The 17,538-nt window shown below is 52.1% G+C and overlaps 1 protein-coding gene across 1 annotated transcript in view; it reads left to right on the top strand.

Moving 5' to 3' along the window:
* Positions 1-17,538, top strand: part of SSBP3 (single stranded DNA binding protein 3) — a 60,877-nt gene that overhangs the window by 41,485 nt on the left and 1,854 nt on the right. The window contains exons 3-13 of the mRNA XM_009319838.1: positions 1,667-1,756; positions 9,292-9,372; positions 10,081-10,140; positions 12,245-12,311; positions 12,419-12,495; positions 15,350-15,414; positions 15,523-15,571; positions 15,896-15,931; positions 16,143-16,197; positions 16,694-16,764; positions 17,301-17,379. Of these exons, the coding sequence (XP_009318113.1) occupies positions 1,667-1,756; positions 9,292-9,372; positions 10,081-10,140; positions 12,245-12,311; positions 12,419-12,495; positions 15,350-15,414; positions 15,523-15,571; positions 15,896-15,931; positions 16,143-16,197; positions 16,694-16,764; positions 17,301-17,379 (730 nt within the window). The remainder of the gene's footprint in view (positions 1-1,666; positions 1,757-9,291; positions 9,373-10,080; positions 10,141-12,244; positions 12,312-12,418; positions 12,496-15,349; positions 15,415-15,522; positions 15,572-15,895; positions 15,932-16,142; positions 16,198-16,693; positions 16,765-17,300; positions 17,380-17,538) is intronic.

Here is a 17,538-nt window from a genome sequence, read left to right as displayed (position 1 = left end):
TTTTTTATTAACTGTAAAAACACTCAGATCTGGCCTTTGCTGTTGATGTGAGGAAAGCTGCTCGAGATGCCTTGTTCAGGGGAACGGCGGGAGCATGGCATGGGCTGTGCCTGGGGGCACAGGACCCCATAGCCTCAGGGGTACACCGGTTATTTCACGAAGGGGGTGTCTTTTGGGGGAATCAGCCTGCGCTGTCGTCTCTGGCGCTTGCAGCTCTGAGATGCTGGGGTGGGAAAAGCAACCACTGGACTGGTGCGGTCCTGGCCTTCATCCCGCATCCTGCACGCCAGCTCCTGCCGGAGAGCGTGATGGAGGGGGCACAAGGGATGGCCCCCGGGAAGGCACAAGGCAGCAGTTAGCCTGATGCTATCCTGCCTCTGCAAGGCTTTCTGGTCCAGTATAGCGAGATTCCCAACCAGACATTGGGATCCCACCTTGGCAAGCCTTAGTCCTTGATAAAAATCCTTAATTTTCCGGGCTACCCAAGTCCTGACACGCCGGCTTCCCCACCCTGCTCATATCTTGCAGTTGTCGCTGCATCAGATGCAGTTGGGGGCTGGGGCTGGCTCGGCTGCTGTCGGGATGCAGGGTTTGGTGGGGTTGGGGTGCTCCGAGCTTTGGGGTAAAACCAAGCCTGAGCAGGCTCACATGTACCCCATCTGCCTGTGGGGTTTTCTTGGTGGAAAATTCTTCTACCAATTTTTTCATGGTGGACAATTTTCCTCGGCCCTGGTATGTGGTTTTAGGTGGGTAAGTCCATCGTAAAAATTTGTGGAGGGAGTAGTTCAGTGATCCAAACCCAATTAATATCACTGAGGCTCCCTTGTAACTGCCCTGGGAATGGGGGTTCATTTGGTGATGGGTAAACGAGAGTGCGCTTCAGTGGCACAGGTGCCGCTCCTAACCCAGCAGGGATGTGTTGCCAGCAGTGGTCTTTAGGGAAGGATCTTTTTCTTACCATTTTCCTGCTGGGTAGGAGCCTCCCATCACACTGGTGCTTTCCCAGCGCTGCCAGCTCCGCAGCGCAGTGAGAAAGTAAATACAAATAGAGATGCTGAGCAGGAGCAAGCGGGGTGTCCGGGTACCCTGTGTCCACCCCCGTCCCTCCTTTTCAGGGCTGGAGCTGCTCAGGTGGCTCATTCTGGGGAGGTGTGAGCAGGGAGCATGAGCCACAGATCGGGTGCAATGAATTTGGAAATTCATAATAAAACCTTGACGTGCTGGTGAGGTCAGGGAGGCATCCTTTTCAGAGGACAGAACCGAACCAGCAAGTGCACAGGGGGAGGTGGGGTAAGAAAAGCATTTAAAAAGCCTCAAAACAGCTTCTGCCTGAAGTGATGCGTTGGATGAGGCTCCTCAGTGGATTAACGAGACTAAATGCCTGGGTAAATGAATAAATAAGCCCCAGAATTATCCCCGGTTTTTGTGCAGCCGTCTTCTCCGCGCGTGAATTGCAGAGGCCGGTGCCCCTCCAGCTCCGAGCATCCTCTGCTTGTTCCCCCATAGGGGGAAGATGCTCAGAGCATGGGGAGCGATGCTCGGGGCTCTGGAGGTAACACACTAATTGACTCAATGTGGTTTGGCAGGGGAGACGGCTTTTTTAATGTGTTTTTTTCTTAACTCCAACTCAAACCCAACGTGTTTGTCCTGGTTTTGTTCCCCGCAGAGCGCAGCTGCCGCCCCAAGTCCCGTGCTTGGAAACATTCCCCCAAACGACGGGATGCCCGGGGGCCCCATCCCGCCCGGTTTCTTCCAGGTAGGCTGCCGCTCCTCCTGATGCTCACCTCCACACTGTGCACGTGTTTGCTTACGCTCTGGGTGTCAGTGCTGTCGTGCCTGTGTTTTTTTCCAAAGGGATGCTAGGGAAGCAGCATGCCCGCATAGCTGACCTGTCTAGGAATAACTCGTGTTCTGCTGTCCTTCCACGTTTGCTTTCTATTTTTTGTGGCCTTAAAGCAAATGTCTTTTCTTGCTCGAAGAGGTTACTGTGTATTTACAACCAATGTTTTTTTCCAAAGCTGATGGTTTGTGTTTGGGTTGGGATTGTATTTGTTCTCTGGTCCTAACAGACGTGCATAATTGAAAACATTCTGGATTTTGATTCCTGAAACTTTTCCCCCACACACTCTGGTTAACCGCTTGATTTTTTCCAAATGCAATCACTGAAAGCATTAACAAATGCTGGCTGAAGCTGCAGGCAGGAGCCGGCTCCAGCCAAGTCCCCGAATGCCGTGGAGGCACCTTGTAAGCAAATACCTAGCAAAGTCCCCAGAGTCCCCTCGCTCCTTCCTTCTCCCATGCCTAGCTCTGACCAAGGAGGGGGTAATGTATGTTTGGAGTGACGCTGATGGAAAGGATCTTGACAAGCACACAGAAAAGGAGTTTTCAAAACTTGAACCGTGGGGGTTTTTTGGGGTTTCTCTGGAATTTCTTTGCATGGCATGAGCCGTACTGGTTTGCAGCAGTGTAAGCTCTCAGTGCATTAAAATCTTCCTTCTTGAGGAAGAAACACTTGTTCGTGTAACAAACGGGATAAGAGTTGAAAGGAATATTTGTTTTGGCAAGCTGCTTTTTTGTAATCTGGGCTTGTGATTTGTGTATGAGAGAACTTCTCGGGCAGTAGACAGGCGGACTCGATAAGGCGCTTGTGATTTATTGTGGCGATATCCGAGCCCGATATTGCCGTTTGCATGTGTATGGGAAGGGGGAAGGAGGGTCCTGTCTTTTTTTTTTAGAGAGATCCCATTTCCTGAACACGCTTCTGACAAAGTAAGAATATCCGATATTGATCAGGAACCCTAAAACAGGCAAATCTTGTAGCAGCGCTCAGTGGCACGGGGTGAAGCCAACAGCAGAGATGCTATCTCGCAGGTCATAGCTGCTGCCAGCAATTCGAGTGCCAAGCTGCTGCTTCCAGCAAATGTGTCTCCAAAAGTCCTGATCTCGCCCCGCGGCAAAGCTGACTGTCCTTTGGGGCTCCTGCTTCACGCAGAGCTGCGAGGGCTGCAAAACTGGCATGAAGTTAGGGCAAGACTTCAAGAGTATGGGTTGGCTTTTCCCAAGAGGGGAAGGTGGGGAAGAGGAGTCGCATCTCCCCAGACGTGCTGTGCATGCTCCCGTCTTGACTCTTCCCATTGACAGCCTACAAGCTGTCCCCCCTGCTTTCCTTTCTGCCTTCCCATAGCATTTTTGCTCTCCAATTCAGGAGCAAACAACCCATCCCAGCTCCCTACCTCTTGTGTGGCTGGACCAGGAGCCACTGGGGAAGGGGGGCTCAAAAGCAGCTCTGCTTTCTTGGGACCTTTGGTGAGGGGGTCCTGAAAACCCAGCAGAAGTAATGGCACCAGTGCAGGTATTGTGTGTGGGGATGCTGCCCATCCCCAGAGCTGCCGGAGGGAAGAGAGGACGGGTGCCGATGCATATGGCTCGCATGTGACATCTCAAGAGCCTGCCTTTTCTGAAAGCCCTCCAACATCTGGTTTCTCCTCCCAGCCCTGGGGATGGAGGGGAGGAGGGGAAAGGAAAAATCCCACCTTTTAACACAATCTGAACATCGCCCTCATGAAAGCCCGTCTGATTTATTGCGGGTGCTGGTGCTTGTTCCAGCTCAGGAGGTGCTGGAGACCAGCTCTTGCAGAGGTGGGCTCATGGCTTGGCGGCAAGCCGGTCGCAGCTCGGGGTAATTTCTTGTCTCTGTAGGAAATTAAAGTGCTGAACTTAAGAGGGCAAAACCAAAAAGGTCACAGGAGATGCAAAGGACTTCTCCCTGACTCTTGGCGTGCCAGCCGCGGGAGTGGGTGAGGTTCCTTGTGGTGCCCCAGCCAGTGCCTTCCCTGTGCCAGGAGAAGGGGAGAAGAGAGGAGGAGCCCAGGCTGCAGTGCCCATCCACAGCTGCCGTCTGACAGGGAGAGTCTCTTCCCTGCACTGGGGCCCAGCAGTGACCTTTGGGCTGGGGGCCAAGGGAAATGCAGCCTGCAGAGTGTCCCAAAACCTTCCCAAAACGATGGGAAAAGAGAGGCCCTGGACGCCCTTGGGTTGCCAGGGCATTGCATGGTGCCAGCCGGCGCACGGCATTGGGCTGCGCTCCAGACAAAAGGTGGCCGGGTTGACTGCTGGTGTGGGTAGATGCTTTTATTTAAATCTCTCTCTTTGTCCCTTTGAGATGAGCAAACAAACCCACTGCTCATCCTCGCAAAGGTCATCGGAGGCGTTCCTGCTTTTGTTTTGAAAGCTGGATTGATGCCGGGGTGCATATCCCTCAAAGGAGGGACAGGGGGATGCCAGGGAAAAGTAGAAAGGAAAATTAAAAATTGAAAGCAATTAATACCACACCTTCCTACCACTAAATAAACAGGGGGGGACCCAGTCAGCAGCCCCCCGCCGCGGCCGTGCCTCCTCTCCCCAGTGCGAACTCCCCGCACCGCCCCGTACCCTGCACGCTGATGAAATGGAAAGTTGACCATAAATCAATGTCGGCGGCTGCGTTAGCTATGCATCAGCGGCTCGGTGCCGAGATGCACCAAAACAAAGCACTGGCTGCTCGGTGTTCCCACACTGCCCCCTAATGCAGAGAGACCTCAGGAGCCGGGGAGGACGGGGGGCCCCAGAGCCCGGGGGGCTCCCCCCAACACCCCCTGCCCTCCCCGCCTCTCCTCCCTGCATCCTGGGGTGCATCTCTTTGGGCAAGGTTGCCCACAGGGGTGAGGATGGTAAAGTCAGGGGCAATAGGAAGGGGTCCATATTGTCCTGCTCCCTCCTTGGTTACCACCATTTTCCCCCTGCTCAGCTGTCCTGACGTCTCAGTGGGATTTGGCACCGCTCCGCGGGTGCCACCAGCTGTGGTCAACCAGCTCCGGCAAGGTGGCACAAGAGCCGCAAACCAGGCTGTCCCTCCCGAAATCCTGGGGCAGAGCTCGGTGTCAGCCTTGCACCAGGCAGGGTTTGAAGGAAGGTGGCTTACGAGCTGGAGGAAAGGAAAAGCAAGCATTGGAGAAAGTTTTTTTTCTGGAAGTTTAGTAGGATGCCCGAGGCTTTTGTACCGAGTGTCTGGAGCATATGGTGGGATTTGCAGTCAACTTTCTCTTGGGTGCTCCAGCCAGATGGAGGTGACTGTTCTTGGCTCCAGCTGACACGGGTTTGTTTCCTGAAGAGCTTGTGTTTAACATATTCCTTAAAACCAGGCTTCTGCAGTTGGGAGCCCCAGCTGCAGGCGAGGCAGAGCTCCTGCCCACGGCTGCCTTCCGCCGTCTGCGGAGGAACTTGGCCCGCCTTGCCCTGCCTCGCCTCGCCTCGCCTCGCCTTGCCTTGCCCTGCCTTGCCCTGCCTTGCCTTGCCTTGCCCTCTCTCGGGAAGGTGCGGCTGAGTCCTCACCCGGCACCACGTGCTGGAAGGCGGCCGTGGTCCTCCTCTCCGAGGGCACCTGGAGCATCTCTCCTAAAGGCTCCTTCAGGGATATCTTTTTTTTGTTGTTGACAACTTCCAAAACTTCCTTCTCCTTTGGTAGGAATAAAGATCCTATCCAATAAACCCAGGCAGGTCTTTAATTAATATCCATCTAATTTATTTTAGTATTTTCTAATGTCAAAACCAGTAGGCAGGGGCAGGTATTTTAAAACACAAGATGCCTTCCTATTGCTAACTCTAAATTGTCGGTATCTTGTGGCAGCGATGCTTTGCCTTCTCGTACCATCCTGCATTGTTCTGCCACCCCCAGAGGTGCTTGAAAATGTTTTTAAATAGAAAAACTCCCCCATTAGCTGAAAGTATGTAGCCCATAAAACGTGATCCATTTGTGGTGAATTATGCTGGAAACATAAATTGACACACACAGAGCTATGATCGCTCATGCCATTTTCCATCTTTAATATTTTACAAGAAGTTTGAGGAGTCGAGCTTGTGAAAGACGGAGTGGAAATAACCTGATCGCTTGGAAACTCCCCTTAGAAAGCAGCAGCAGCAGCAAACTTCAGTCATACGATGACTGAAGGTTGGGCTTTTAAAGTCCCCATAGTGTAGAGGGGGGGGGAAATGAAGCAGAGAGGAGGTTGGGGCAACAAGAGCTGTTGGAAACAGTTTCTTCTAATGCCATTTTAGCTGTTTGGGGTTGTTTGTTGGGGTTTTTTTTGAGGCAGCTACAGGAAGGTGAAGAGTTACCCCCCATGCAAGGCATCCAGTTTGGAAAAAAAAAAAAAAATGAAAAAAAAAAAAGAGAACTAGAGAGATGATGGGATTTCTCCGGTTGGGGAGAGTGCTGGTCTTGAGATGAGAGTGAATTAACTGCAGAGCAGGTCCTGCTCGCCCGGCACAGCGTGTTGGATGGAACTCTGATGAGGGGATGGAGCGCTTGGGCATTTGGGATCTGGAGGGAGGTGGTGCAGAGGAAGCAGGACTGTGCATGCGTTCAGCCTCCTCTTGTAACAGCACTAGTTAATAACTGCTAAATACACATTTTTTAAGAAAACAGTGTTGTTCTGTTGGTTGGAGCCCACATGTCATCTCTGCAAAACACTTGTCTTAACCACCGTGATCCATCGGGATCATCTGCTGCTTCCTCTGCAGTGAGGGAAACCCGTGCGAAAAAGCAACCGATCCGGCAGGCGTTCCCGGCCAAACGCAGGTCCCAGCCCTGAAACATCTGAAAATATTTACGGAGATAACAATATCCAGAGGGCCTGCGTTTCTGACAGAGCAGCGCGGCCGTGCCGCAGGGGCGCGGGAGGGGGCTGCGGCGGTTGCAGCCTGGAGCGAGCATTTCGATGCTGCTGCTTGTTGCTGTTGTGAAAAAGAAGAAAAGAATGAAGAAAAATAGAAGAAAGCCCCTTTCAGCTCCTCCCTGCCTGCTGAGACGTTTGCACGAGCTGGGCATCTGCAGTCACATTGTCCAGAAGTCTCTGCCAGGAGCGGTACCACGTGGGATAACGCGATGGCAAGGATGCTGCTCGCTGACCGGCAAAGCGCGGCGCTGAGCCTGGAGAATCCCGGGGAGCAGCCTTGGGGCAGCGGGGCAGGTCCACACTCCAGAGGATGCATTTCAGCAGCACAAACAACTGATGCTCTCCAGATCCAATTGCCGCGGGGGATTTTTCTGCAGTGAAGATGCCGCCCTGTCCTTTATAGATGCTTTTTCTACAATAACCAAATGCTGCTTGCTCTGAAGACTTTAAATGCAGCCCCAAAGCCTCACCTCTGGGCCCAGCCGGGGTGCGTGTAGGTGGACATGTCCCCCGTGCATTCGATACCTGGTAACCCCACACCCTCACACACCGGGGATATGAGAAGGAGGACGTCAGGGGTTTAATAACTTCAGGATGGGGTCTGCGTGCCTGTCCAGTCAGTACCTGGATAACGACCTCTTCCTTGCGGCGCAGCAAGGCAGGCATTGTGGAGGACCTGTTGACTTTTGCGTTGACGGGACTTGAGGGTTGGCCTCTGCGAGTCCTGGTTTGTCCTTTCCACTTGGTTTCATTGCTCGTTCACCTTTGCCAATCTTCCCTACCCCAAATCCTGCAGCTGTGACGTGTAGGAAGGGCTTTGATGGTGGCCAGACCTCGTTGAGGGGTGCTGTCCTCTGTGAACCGGTGATGGGAGGTGGCTGCTGCCCCTGGTGCGGTTTGCATTCGCAAACTTCAGAAGCAAAAAATAAGTCAAGTTTCATGCATGGAGATGACTTCTGCTAGAGGTGGTTGATGCTACAGTTGGACCACAGAGGTTTGTCTTCTCCACTGTGGTGGGATGTGGATGGAGAAGGCAGTTGCGTTGGCACCGGGAGGGTTGTCCTGAGGTGCTGTGACCTCTTCCAGCCAAGGTTCACCGGGCAGGAGGGGCAGGGGCTGGTTGCCTTTGGCTCCTGGAGAATAAATGGTGGTGTAAACGGTGGGACTTCACTTCCCCGGGCGCAGCGGCTGGAGCGGGGAGGCTGGCAGGAGGCTGTTGGTTTAAATCTGCTTGGCTCCATCTCTCTGCCGAACTGTTCAAATAAAAAAAAAGAGGAAAAAAAACCCACCCTCTTACTTTATTTACATTGCACTCAAGTTTCCGCCGTACAAAAGATTTGCAGGTGCAAATATGTCCTGCCTTCATTAACTTCCCCTCCCTTTTTAATTTATGTGATTTCAATTTTCCTTCCCTGTACTGTTAATTAGGGGACCCTCTAATCAGTACCATTATCACAGTGGTATTCATGTTTAGGAAAGCTGCTAAACAAATGCTTGCAAAATTGCTAAATGGCTAATTAATGTCTGTTAATTAAGAAAATTGCTCATGGTAACAAACCATGCCATTGCTGGCAGCAGCTAGAAGGCGAACACTTGTTGAAATTAGTAACGAGGCAGGTAGAGAACATCTGCTCCGGCGCCGGTCCTGGAGCCTGCCGTCGCTTCCCATCACCTACTGACAAAGCTCGTTTGCTTTCTTTACACCTCCTTTGACTCAAAAGATACTTTTTTTTTTTTTCCTTACATTAACACGCACCGGTATATTCTTGCACCGAGCTCGTGGTTTTTCCAAGCAAATTTTCATTTCGTACTTTTAGGGGAAATTTAAAAAAAAAAAAAAAGTGGGCGTTCAAGCCCAAAATGTCAGCGGCTGCTGCATTGCAGCCTTAAACCTGCACCAACTAATCTCTCCTTTTTTCCCCTAGACATCCTTTCTTTGCTCGCAAGCCATTTTTCTCGCATCCTTAGGGAATCCACCTCGAGGAAGGATGTTGCATCCCTACAGGCTGGCGATACAGCCCCGGTTGTGCCGGCCAAACGCTGCCCAGGCGCAAGCTGGGACGTGCTCCTCGTCCTCTGCGCTTGCTCCAGCACCTCCAGTGAACCACGGTCAAAAAAAAAAACCAAACCCCAGAGGTGTTTCCAACCTTTGGGATAAGAGAGGAAAAAATGACACTTTTTTTTGGTTTGGGGGTGTTTTTTGTATTTCCCCCAACCTCTCTGGTCCTCTCCTGCGTATTTTTTCTTCTTTGTTGCACGCCCTTGCAAGATGTTTCCCTGTGTGTTTATCATTGCAGACTTGGTTGAACTACCGGACCGTTTACCGTCAATGTGGCTGCTGTATTTTGACAGATGTTCTGATTTTTAATTTTTTTTTTTTTTTTGCATATATCATTATTCATTGTTCAGCTACAAATGAATAAAAACTCAATTAAAAAGAGGAAAAAAAGAAAAAAAAATTTAAAAACGGGAGAACTGACTCCCCGACGAAACAGGTCCACCCGTCAATCCTTTTTTTAGCTCTTTCTGCGCTTTCATGTGCTAATCTATAACCTCCTTCTACTGTCTGACCTCACAGGGACCGCCTGGGTCACAGCCCTCGCCACACGCACAGCCTCCACCCCACAATCCTAACAGCATGATGGGACCCCACAGTCAGGTAAAGACACTAGCGATGGGTAGGGCTGTGAACCGGGACGTGCGCTCGATTTGCTTTTTTTTTTTCCCCTCTAAGCATGCTGGGCAGCGGGTACCCGCTCCCCCGGGGAGCATCCCCCTGGGCACCCCAGCTCCGAAGCGAAATACTGTTTTTTTCCCTTTTTTTTTTCTTTTTTTTTTTTGGATGTGCAGTTGTCAATGGACTGAGAAGTCAATCGTGGGTATCAGACTGTTTTACCTTCCCAAGGTAGCCTGAGAAATTTAACTTGATGTGGGTTTTTAAGCTTCTGTTAGTAGCAGCAGTTGTAAAAAAGTAACTTTAAGCCTTTCTTCTTTTTTTTCAGTACTTAGCATTGGGGTTTTTTTTGTGTGTGCGTGTCTGTATGTGCTTATTTGCCACTTTTTTTAATATATCTCTGTATATTTAAACTTGAACAGTATCTAACACTCAGGGTTTCCCATGCACTAATTTTAACAGCCTCACCTAGTATTGCCGATGTCAAACGCTCTCAAACAATAAATCTACAGAGAAAATGTTTAAAAAATGGACTCCGGACACTTTTTTTTTTTCTTTTGAAACTTAACTTTTTAAAAAAGGATGTCTCCAGAAAAAAAAAACCAAAACAGTGTGTACAGTCTAACCGGCGTGCGTGGGGAGCGTGCTGCGTCCTCGCAGCTCGGCCCTGACCTCCCTTTTATGTCCCCACAGCCGTTCATGTCGCCGCGCTACGCTGGAGGTCCCCGGCCCCCCATCAGGATGGGCAATCAGGTACTGCGCTCCCGGGCTCCGTACCGGTGGGTTTCCTGGGGGTGGCTTTTATTTGGGGAGGGGGGGCAAGGGCCACGTGTCCTGCAGATGCTCCTTGGATTTGGATGGGAGGCATCGCCTCCCGTGGGCATCCTCCGTTTTCTTGGTGCTGGAGCATCAAGTGTCACATAACCATTTTATTTTAATTTTTTCTTGAGGTTCGGGCATACCCAGGGTGTAAACGGCGGTGGGGCATGTGCTGCTTTTTATTTGTGGTGTTTCCAGCATGGCCACGCCGTGCCGCAGGCTCGCTGCCCGGGTGGATTTTCCCTGCAATCGCAGAAAATTAAAGTGATGGAGATAATCCTGCTGCTGGGTTGACTGAGCGCTTAGATCAGAGGCAGGGTCAAGCGGGGCAGGTCACTGCTGAATTTTTGGGGTTGGGTTTATCCTCTTATCCCAGCTTAAACAAGGGCAGTTTGTTTCTGGCCTTACGGACGGAAGCTTCCACCCCACGCGTTGCCTGAACGCATGACCTTTGGTTGAGGAATTCATCTCATTCCCAATGATGCCGTGCAGATCCATAGGGTAATGACCAAACCAGAGGTCACTTTTCATTAAAGGGAAATTAAAGGAAACCTGTAATTCCTTTGAGTAGCAAAGGTGACTGTGCAAAAATTATCTTGGGAGCTTGATTTTTGGCTAACTATTATTTTTATATAGCTCTTATTAGCAGAAAGAGCAGAATAGTCAGGAAATAGGATGTGGCAGCTTGCTTCATGTTTGCACTTGCTGGATTTGAGACTTGAATCACTGGAACTTGCAAAACGATGGTGAGACAGCTGAGATGTAGCTGAGAAAAACTCAAGGGGGGCTGATGTAGGACCCCCAAGCCCAGCTGGGCTGGAATAGCCTCCCACCCAGGGCACCGGTGGCTGGTTTAGCGAGGTATTAATTGGTGGCACCTTTTCCCGGGACAGTTTTAACGGGCCCTCGTCCTGCTGTGGTACCCAGGCTGGTCCCGGCACGGCTGGAGGTGTGCACGGGGAGCTGGGGCAGGCAGGAGAGGCAGGGGACCAATTTGGGGTGGCTGCTCTTGCAGGGGGGTCGAGCATCCAGGAGTGGGTAAAGTTAATTAGAAAGATTTAATCTTTTTCCCACAAACACCACATATAAGACACAGGTTTGTACCTACCCGGAGCTCGGCGAGGTTATGGTCGCATCCAGAGGGACAAGAGGAATAAATAGGCAGGCAGGAGGGTCAGGCAGCAGAAGTGTAAATATCCATCACTACAACCCCCCTGGTTTATCTTCCTCCTGCTGCCAGCTTCCAAGCTGCAAAAAAGATTGGGACTGGGCAGATTCTGCCTCGGCGCGGCCGTGCACACCCAGTGCCTATGCTGTGCTCCAGCAGTGGGATCTTGTCTGTGTTGGTATTTAAATAAAAGGCAGTGCTGTAGCAAAACTGTTTACAGTTTGCTTTCCCCAGGCAGATGGTATCTGCGTTTTTCTCCCCCTTTATCTGTTCGGAGCAGCCTTTGAACTTTAAATAGCCACGTTGCCGGAGCAGAGCTGGGTTTGGGGAGGGGAGCATCCGCCTTCCCCTCCTGCCTGCCGTGGGTACAGGTCTGAATGCTGGTCTGCTGCAAATGGAGCATCTCCCCGTCGGCAGCCGATGAATCGCTGCAACCTGTACAGTTTGGCCCTGGCGCTGTGTCAATACAGGGGAGCCGCGCTGCCTGTCTCCTTTCCCTGCCAGCTTTGATGCCTCTGCCCCGTGCAGCCCAGGCTTTTCCCCCCTCCCCTAAAATACGGCAGCCTGATGGTGCGCAGGCTGCGGGGAGAGGAGGAAACGCTGGCACCTTGTTTGGTTTTTAGAGGGTGTTTGCAAGAGGAAAGGGGAGGCGAGGCAAGTGCCTGGAGGCTGTAGGAAGATGCCCAGGATGCGGGATGCAGCAGGATGCAGGATGCTTGGGCAGCTGCAGGTCGTGCTGTGGCAGGAGGGGTGGTGCATCCCGGGGAGCACACTGAGGAGCCCCCCGAAAGCCTCAATCCAAATCTATTTCTGTAGGCTGCATTTTAGCAATGATTTTTCTTTTTTATCTTCCTCCCCTTGTTTTCACAGCCCCCAGGCGCCGTTCCCGGTACACAGCCATTGCTGCCCAATTCGATGGATCCCACACGACAGCAAGGTAAACCCGGCGGAGGAGGGTTGAACGTTAATGTTTCTCGTTAGCTGTTAATTTGGGACCCGAAGTGGCTGCTGTGCCGTGTAACGCCCCTGCTTTCCTCCCAATAGGGCACCCTAACATGGGCGGCCCCATGCAAAGGATGAATCCTCCACGAGGGATGGGCCCCATGGGTCCCGGTCCGCAGGTAAGCCCAGCGCCAAAGAGCATCTTACGGCTCGGCAAATGCTGTGCACCATCGAAACAACCTCCTGGGGCTCAAAAGGCTGGGAGTTCCCCTCCCACACTCTGTCCCCCCATTAGTGTTAATGCGTTTTACATTAGTCTTGCATCTGGAAATCCCTCCTTTTAACATGAGTGAGGTCTTCAGAGCTCGTTAAGGGTATTGCAACCTCCCTTCTGCCCTTCCGTCAAAGGGGATGGCACTTAGCACTGTGGTGGAGCAGCCTTTGAGTGCATTACACTGCCTGCCTGGGAAATAGTTACGACCCTAACAGCAGGAAGGGGAAAGGAGGCTTGCATTAAAAATAAATAATAAAAAGAAATGGCAAAGATCCCTTTAGCAGGGGAATAAGGCTTTCCTCTGTGAGGTTCCCCTCCACCTGCCCTTCCTGCTGCCTCCTTCAGCTCTCTATTTCAGGAAAGGGGAGTAAACTCTTGAAATTAAGCAGATCTGGGTTAATATATGCTGTCTTTCCATTGATTCACTTTATGGAGTGGCTTGTTGTTGACTCACTCCTGTTTGTTCCTGCTACGAGACTTCAAAACCAGATTACCATATTTTGGTTGGAGGTTTATCCTCTCTGCATCGTCGCCTACGTCGAGTTTGTAGCGCAAGGATCAGAGTCTGTCAAGAGACGAGCGGGTGCGCTGGAGTTTTGTTTTGTTTTTTCCCCGGAGACTGTTGAGATAAGTGAATATTGTGTAAAGAGGGAGTTGTGTCATGTCTTTTTAACACCAGCCTGAGGATGCTGCTCAGGGATGCCTGGCCGTCTCTGCAGGCAGCCGGATCCATCCTAGGGCAGGGGATAAAAAACCTGCACGAGCATCGTTTCACAGACAAGCCCTCTGATAGCACCACTGCTCTGCTTAAAATCCTCCTTTCCTGGAGGATTGCACCCAAAAAAAATGGCATTTGTTAGCGTGGCCTGCGCCAAGGAGAGCGGCGGTTTGCCTGGGGGAGGCTGCTCGCTTCCCACTTGCAAAGCTCGCAGCAAAACTTGGAAGCCACAAGCGCGCGTTCAGCGCTGCGTGGGATGGCGGCGGCTCTGGGAGCCGGCAGGAGTTGTGAAATGTTCAGAGCTTTATTTTTGACTCTGCCTTTCCCTGTGTACGTACATTAGGGAGAGGCTTTTTAAAAGGCAGCCTTCCCCTGGGGAAGTGCTGGGCTTCCCAATCTGGCACCCATAGGGCGCTGCCTCCCTGCAGCCATCCAGGAACAAGCACAGGCAACCACCAAAAATACCAAACCAAACCCAGCAGCCCCTCACACCTTGTGTGGCCAGGACTTTTTTTTCTTTAAGCTTTGCATCAGGACCTTCCCAAATACTCCTGAAATTATCCCAAAGGGCTGCAGAGCATCCAGCCAGGACATCCCAGCATCCTGACAACAGCTACTTATTACACACTGATGATGAATCATCCCTTACAGCTGATCGCCGCTGCCTTTTTCCCTTTAATAGTCGCAGTTTTAGCTCTGCAGAGGCCAGGATTAGATTTGCCGGTGCCTCTATGAAGAGGGTTTGTAGCTCACTGGGTTTTGGCGGTGTCTTGCCAGAGCCCGGCATCCAGGTCGCTCAGCACAGCTGCGTTCCCTCCCCACCCTCCCTGAGCATCTTTCAGATGGCTTCATTTTCCAGCCTTTCAGCTCCAATTAAAAACGCTGAGCTTTTTTTTTTTTTTTTAAACAAGGGGTTTGATGCTGCTATTCAGTGTAAATGGCTGGAATTTCGATCAATTAAGGACTTGCCCGTAATTTGTTTGGGGAAAACCCTTTTCTGCCTCTTCAAAACAAGCTTTGGCGATGCCCTCAGCAGAGCACCATGCTCCGGTGCATCCATAAATCCAGGGAAAAATAGACGGCACTGAAGTATTGCACTTAAAATCCAGCTTGGAGTGCTCCAAGGGGCTGCGAAATAGGAAGCGGCCAGCCATTCCCCCTCCTGCCTAGCAATTTTTTCTCTAATACAGCCCAAAAAGATGCATCGCGGGGGGAAGGTGGGAGGGGAGGAGCAGCAGCACGACCTAAATCCAACTGCACGTTGCCCGGAGGGCACAGGGAGCAAAGCGCAGACCAAATGGAGCGCAGCATTCAGGGGATTCCTCTTCCTTCGCTGCCTTGGGCTTGGCTTTGTACTAGGGCTGGTTTTAGGAGATGAGGGATGCAGATCTGAGGCTCTCGGTCCCGGCTGGAGGCTAAGCCGGGGTAGAATAAGCCAGGAGAGGAGCCCCAAGGGGCTGCCTGCCCTCGTCTGCTCCCTGCGGCTGCAGACCCATTCCGGGGGAGTAGCAGAGAGCTGGGAAGCGACAGGAAAACAAGCCTGGCTTGGTTTTCCCTACTCCAGCCGTCATCCTGGGAGCAGGGGATGCTCTGTCTCAGGGGCAGCTCGTGCAGCCTTTTCCCGTCCTTACGCTGCAGCAATAACCTTCTAAGCGCTGCCGCCTTTTCTCCTCCTGCCCCCATTTTCTCCTGCACAAAAAGACAACCCCAAAAGGCTGTTGTTGGCACCTGGGGCCTGTGAGCAGATTTGTCTCCTGGAGCTGGGAGGGGGCTGTTTGGCCTCCACCAGCATGGCATCAGAGACCAGGGGGGTGACTTTGGGGCTCAGCCTGGCTCCCTTCCATATTCAGCTGCCTGTTCTTTTTATAAACACAATTGCTAATTGCCTCTATGTTCATCATCATATAATATTATTTTTTAAAGCTCATTTTTGCAAACTAACCCTCTTATTTTGTTTGTTTGTTGGGTTTTTTTTCCCTTCTCTTGTCTTCTCCGGCTTCCCCTCCTGTTACGGTAGACTGACCCTTGGTTATCGTTGCAGAACTACGGCAGTGGCATGAGACCTCCACCCAACTCCTTAGGTCCCGGCATGCCTGGAATTAACATGTAAGACAAACCCCATGCCGGGGATGTTTGGCCACTGGCTCGGGCTTTGCGGGACTGTACGGATAAAAATGGGTTTTGTTTTTTTTTCCTGTTTAATTTTGACCCCAGGGGGCCAGGAGCTGGCAGACCATGGCCGAACCCCAGCAGTGCTAACTCAGTGAGTATCCCGCGGTCCTTGAAGCAAGAGCGGGGCTGGTCGGGCACCGTCCCACAAAGGAGGCCGTTCCCTGTTAGCTGAATCCTGCTAACAAGATGGGGTTCCCCAGCCTCTTGTTTAGGCGCTGCATCTAAAGCCTAAGCCCTAAGCTCCCCGCTGCTCTCCCTATGGTGGGGTGCAGCTGCGGGGGCTGGTGGGCCCTGGGACCCCCATCCTCGCTGGGCTGGGGGGGCAGCGGGGAGTCTCGGCTGTGCCCTGCTGGGGTCCAGCCTGCAGGAGCCCCCGTGCACCCTGTGGCTGAACCTGGCTCTCATCTCTCTATAGATCCCATACTCTTCTTCATCACCTGGTACATACGTGGTGAGTCCTGCCGCATCTGTCCGTCCTGTCGTCGGGGTGCGGGGATGTTATGGCTCGGGGAGCTCATGTGGTTTGGGGAATCGGTGCTGGGGGGCGGGGGGCTAGGCTGGGTTTGGGGGTGCAAGGTCCAGCTGGGGGAGGCATTTGAAAACGTGGGGAGGTGGGCGATGCTCGTGTTCGTGCGGCTGACCCCCGCTTTGTCTCTCTGCAGGGTCCGCCTGGCGGCGGCGGTCCTCCAGGGACACCCATCATGCCCAGTCCCGCAGGTATGAGACCCCCCCCTCTCCAGGGCCAGTCCTCCCGGGCTCCTGCCCCTTCCCCTGCCAGGAGACCCCCGTACCTGGGGCTGTGCCACCGAGCACAGGCAACGCCTGCCCAACCGGCGATAACCAATTTATGTAGCTTTTGCCTTTCTGGGGAGCGAGCGGCATGGGCTGCTTGGCTTTGGGATGGCATTTGGGGATGTTCCTGTGTCCCCCTATGGATTTGGATGCTGCGGAGCTTGGGGAGGTGAGGAGTGCTACATGGTGGGGAATTACCTCCCCGTGCTTCCCAGCCAGGAGTTGAATTATTTTTCACAGTTGAATTTCTGTGATTAAAAACTTTGTGGATCTTCATTAAATACAAATTAGCCAGAAAATGGTGGTACTTAGAGGGAATTTTAGGTGATAAAATACAAAAGAATGAGTTCAAGTGGCATGAGTTTGTTTTAATTAAGAAATGAATTAATCACCCGACTTACTGGGCTTCACTGTTCCACAGATTCAACAAATTCAAGTGACAACATCTACACAATGATTAATCCAGTACCGCCCGCAGGCAGTCGATCGAATGTAAGTCTGCTTTCTAATAATTTACATATCAGATACCATAACAAATCATAATTAACTTCATCAGTTGAGAGTAAAGCAGTTTAATTGATTTCAGCCATTTGTTACAAAACAGAAATAAAACAAACCATAAAAAAGCGATTAACTCTTCAGTGACTTTGTTAATTTTTTATGCTTATTAAGAGAGCGGCGGTCCTGCTGCTCCGGCCGAGGTGGTGGCAGCTGCATGCCCGGCGAGATGCTGCGTTTTGCAGGATACGGGCAGACTTAAATCTCATTAAATGCTGGTTGGAGGGAGCCCTCTGTGCTGCCATGGGTCTGGGTCTGCCCGCACCCATCTGGCCAAATTTTGTAGGTGAAACGGGACCACGAGCCCCCAGAGGTGCCCCACAGCCTCAGGGGTGGATGCGTTCCTCCTCTCGCCCCGCTCCGGAGGGATGGCTGGGGAGAGGACAGTCCCCAGGAACCGCCGGGACTGTGGCAGACGTGCGGGGTGGTTTTGTGGCTGATTTTGGTTTTGTTGCCTTTTTCTTCCACAGTTCCCAATGGGCCCCGGCTCCGACGGCCCCATGGGCGGTATGGGTGGCATGGAGCCCCATCACATGAACGGATCATTAGGTGAGCGCCCACGTGGGGGGCTGTGGCTCAGGGAGCCCGACCGTGCCTTCGCTCCCCAGGGACGCTGGCAGAGCATCCCAGTGCCTGCTCCCGTCCCGGGGTCAGCCCCCAGTTTGGACCAGTGCTCGAAGCAGAGCCTTTGGCTGGAACAGAAGAGAG

Source organism: Pygoscelis adeliae, unplaced genomic scaffold, assembly GCF_000699105.1.
Source record: "Pygoscelis adeliae isolate BGI_AS28 unplaced genomic scaffold, ASM69910v1 Scaffold181, whole genome shotgun sequence".
Taxonomy (NCBI): domain Eukaryota; kingdom Metazoa; phylum Chordata; class Aves; order Sphenisciformes; family Spheniscidae; genus Pygoscelis; species Pygoscelis adeliae.
The sequence above is the reverse complement of the archived record's forward strand: the minus strand, read 5'-3'. Positions and strand labels throughout refer to the sequence as shown.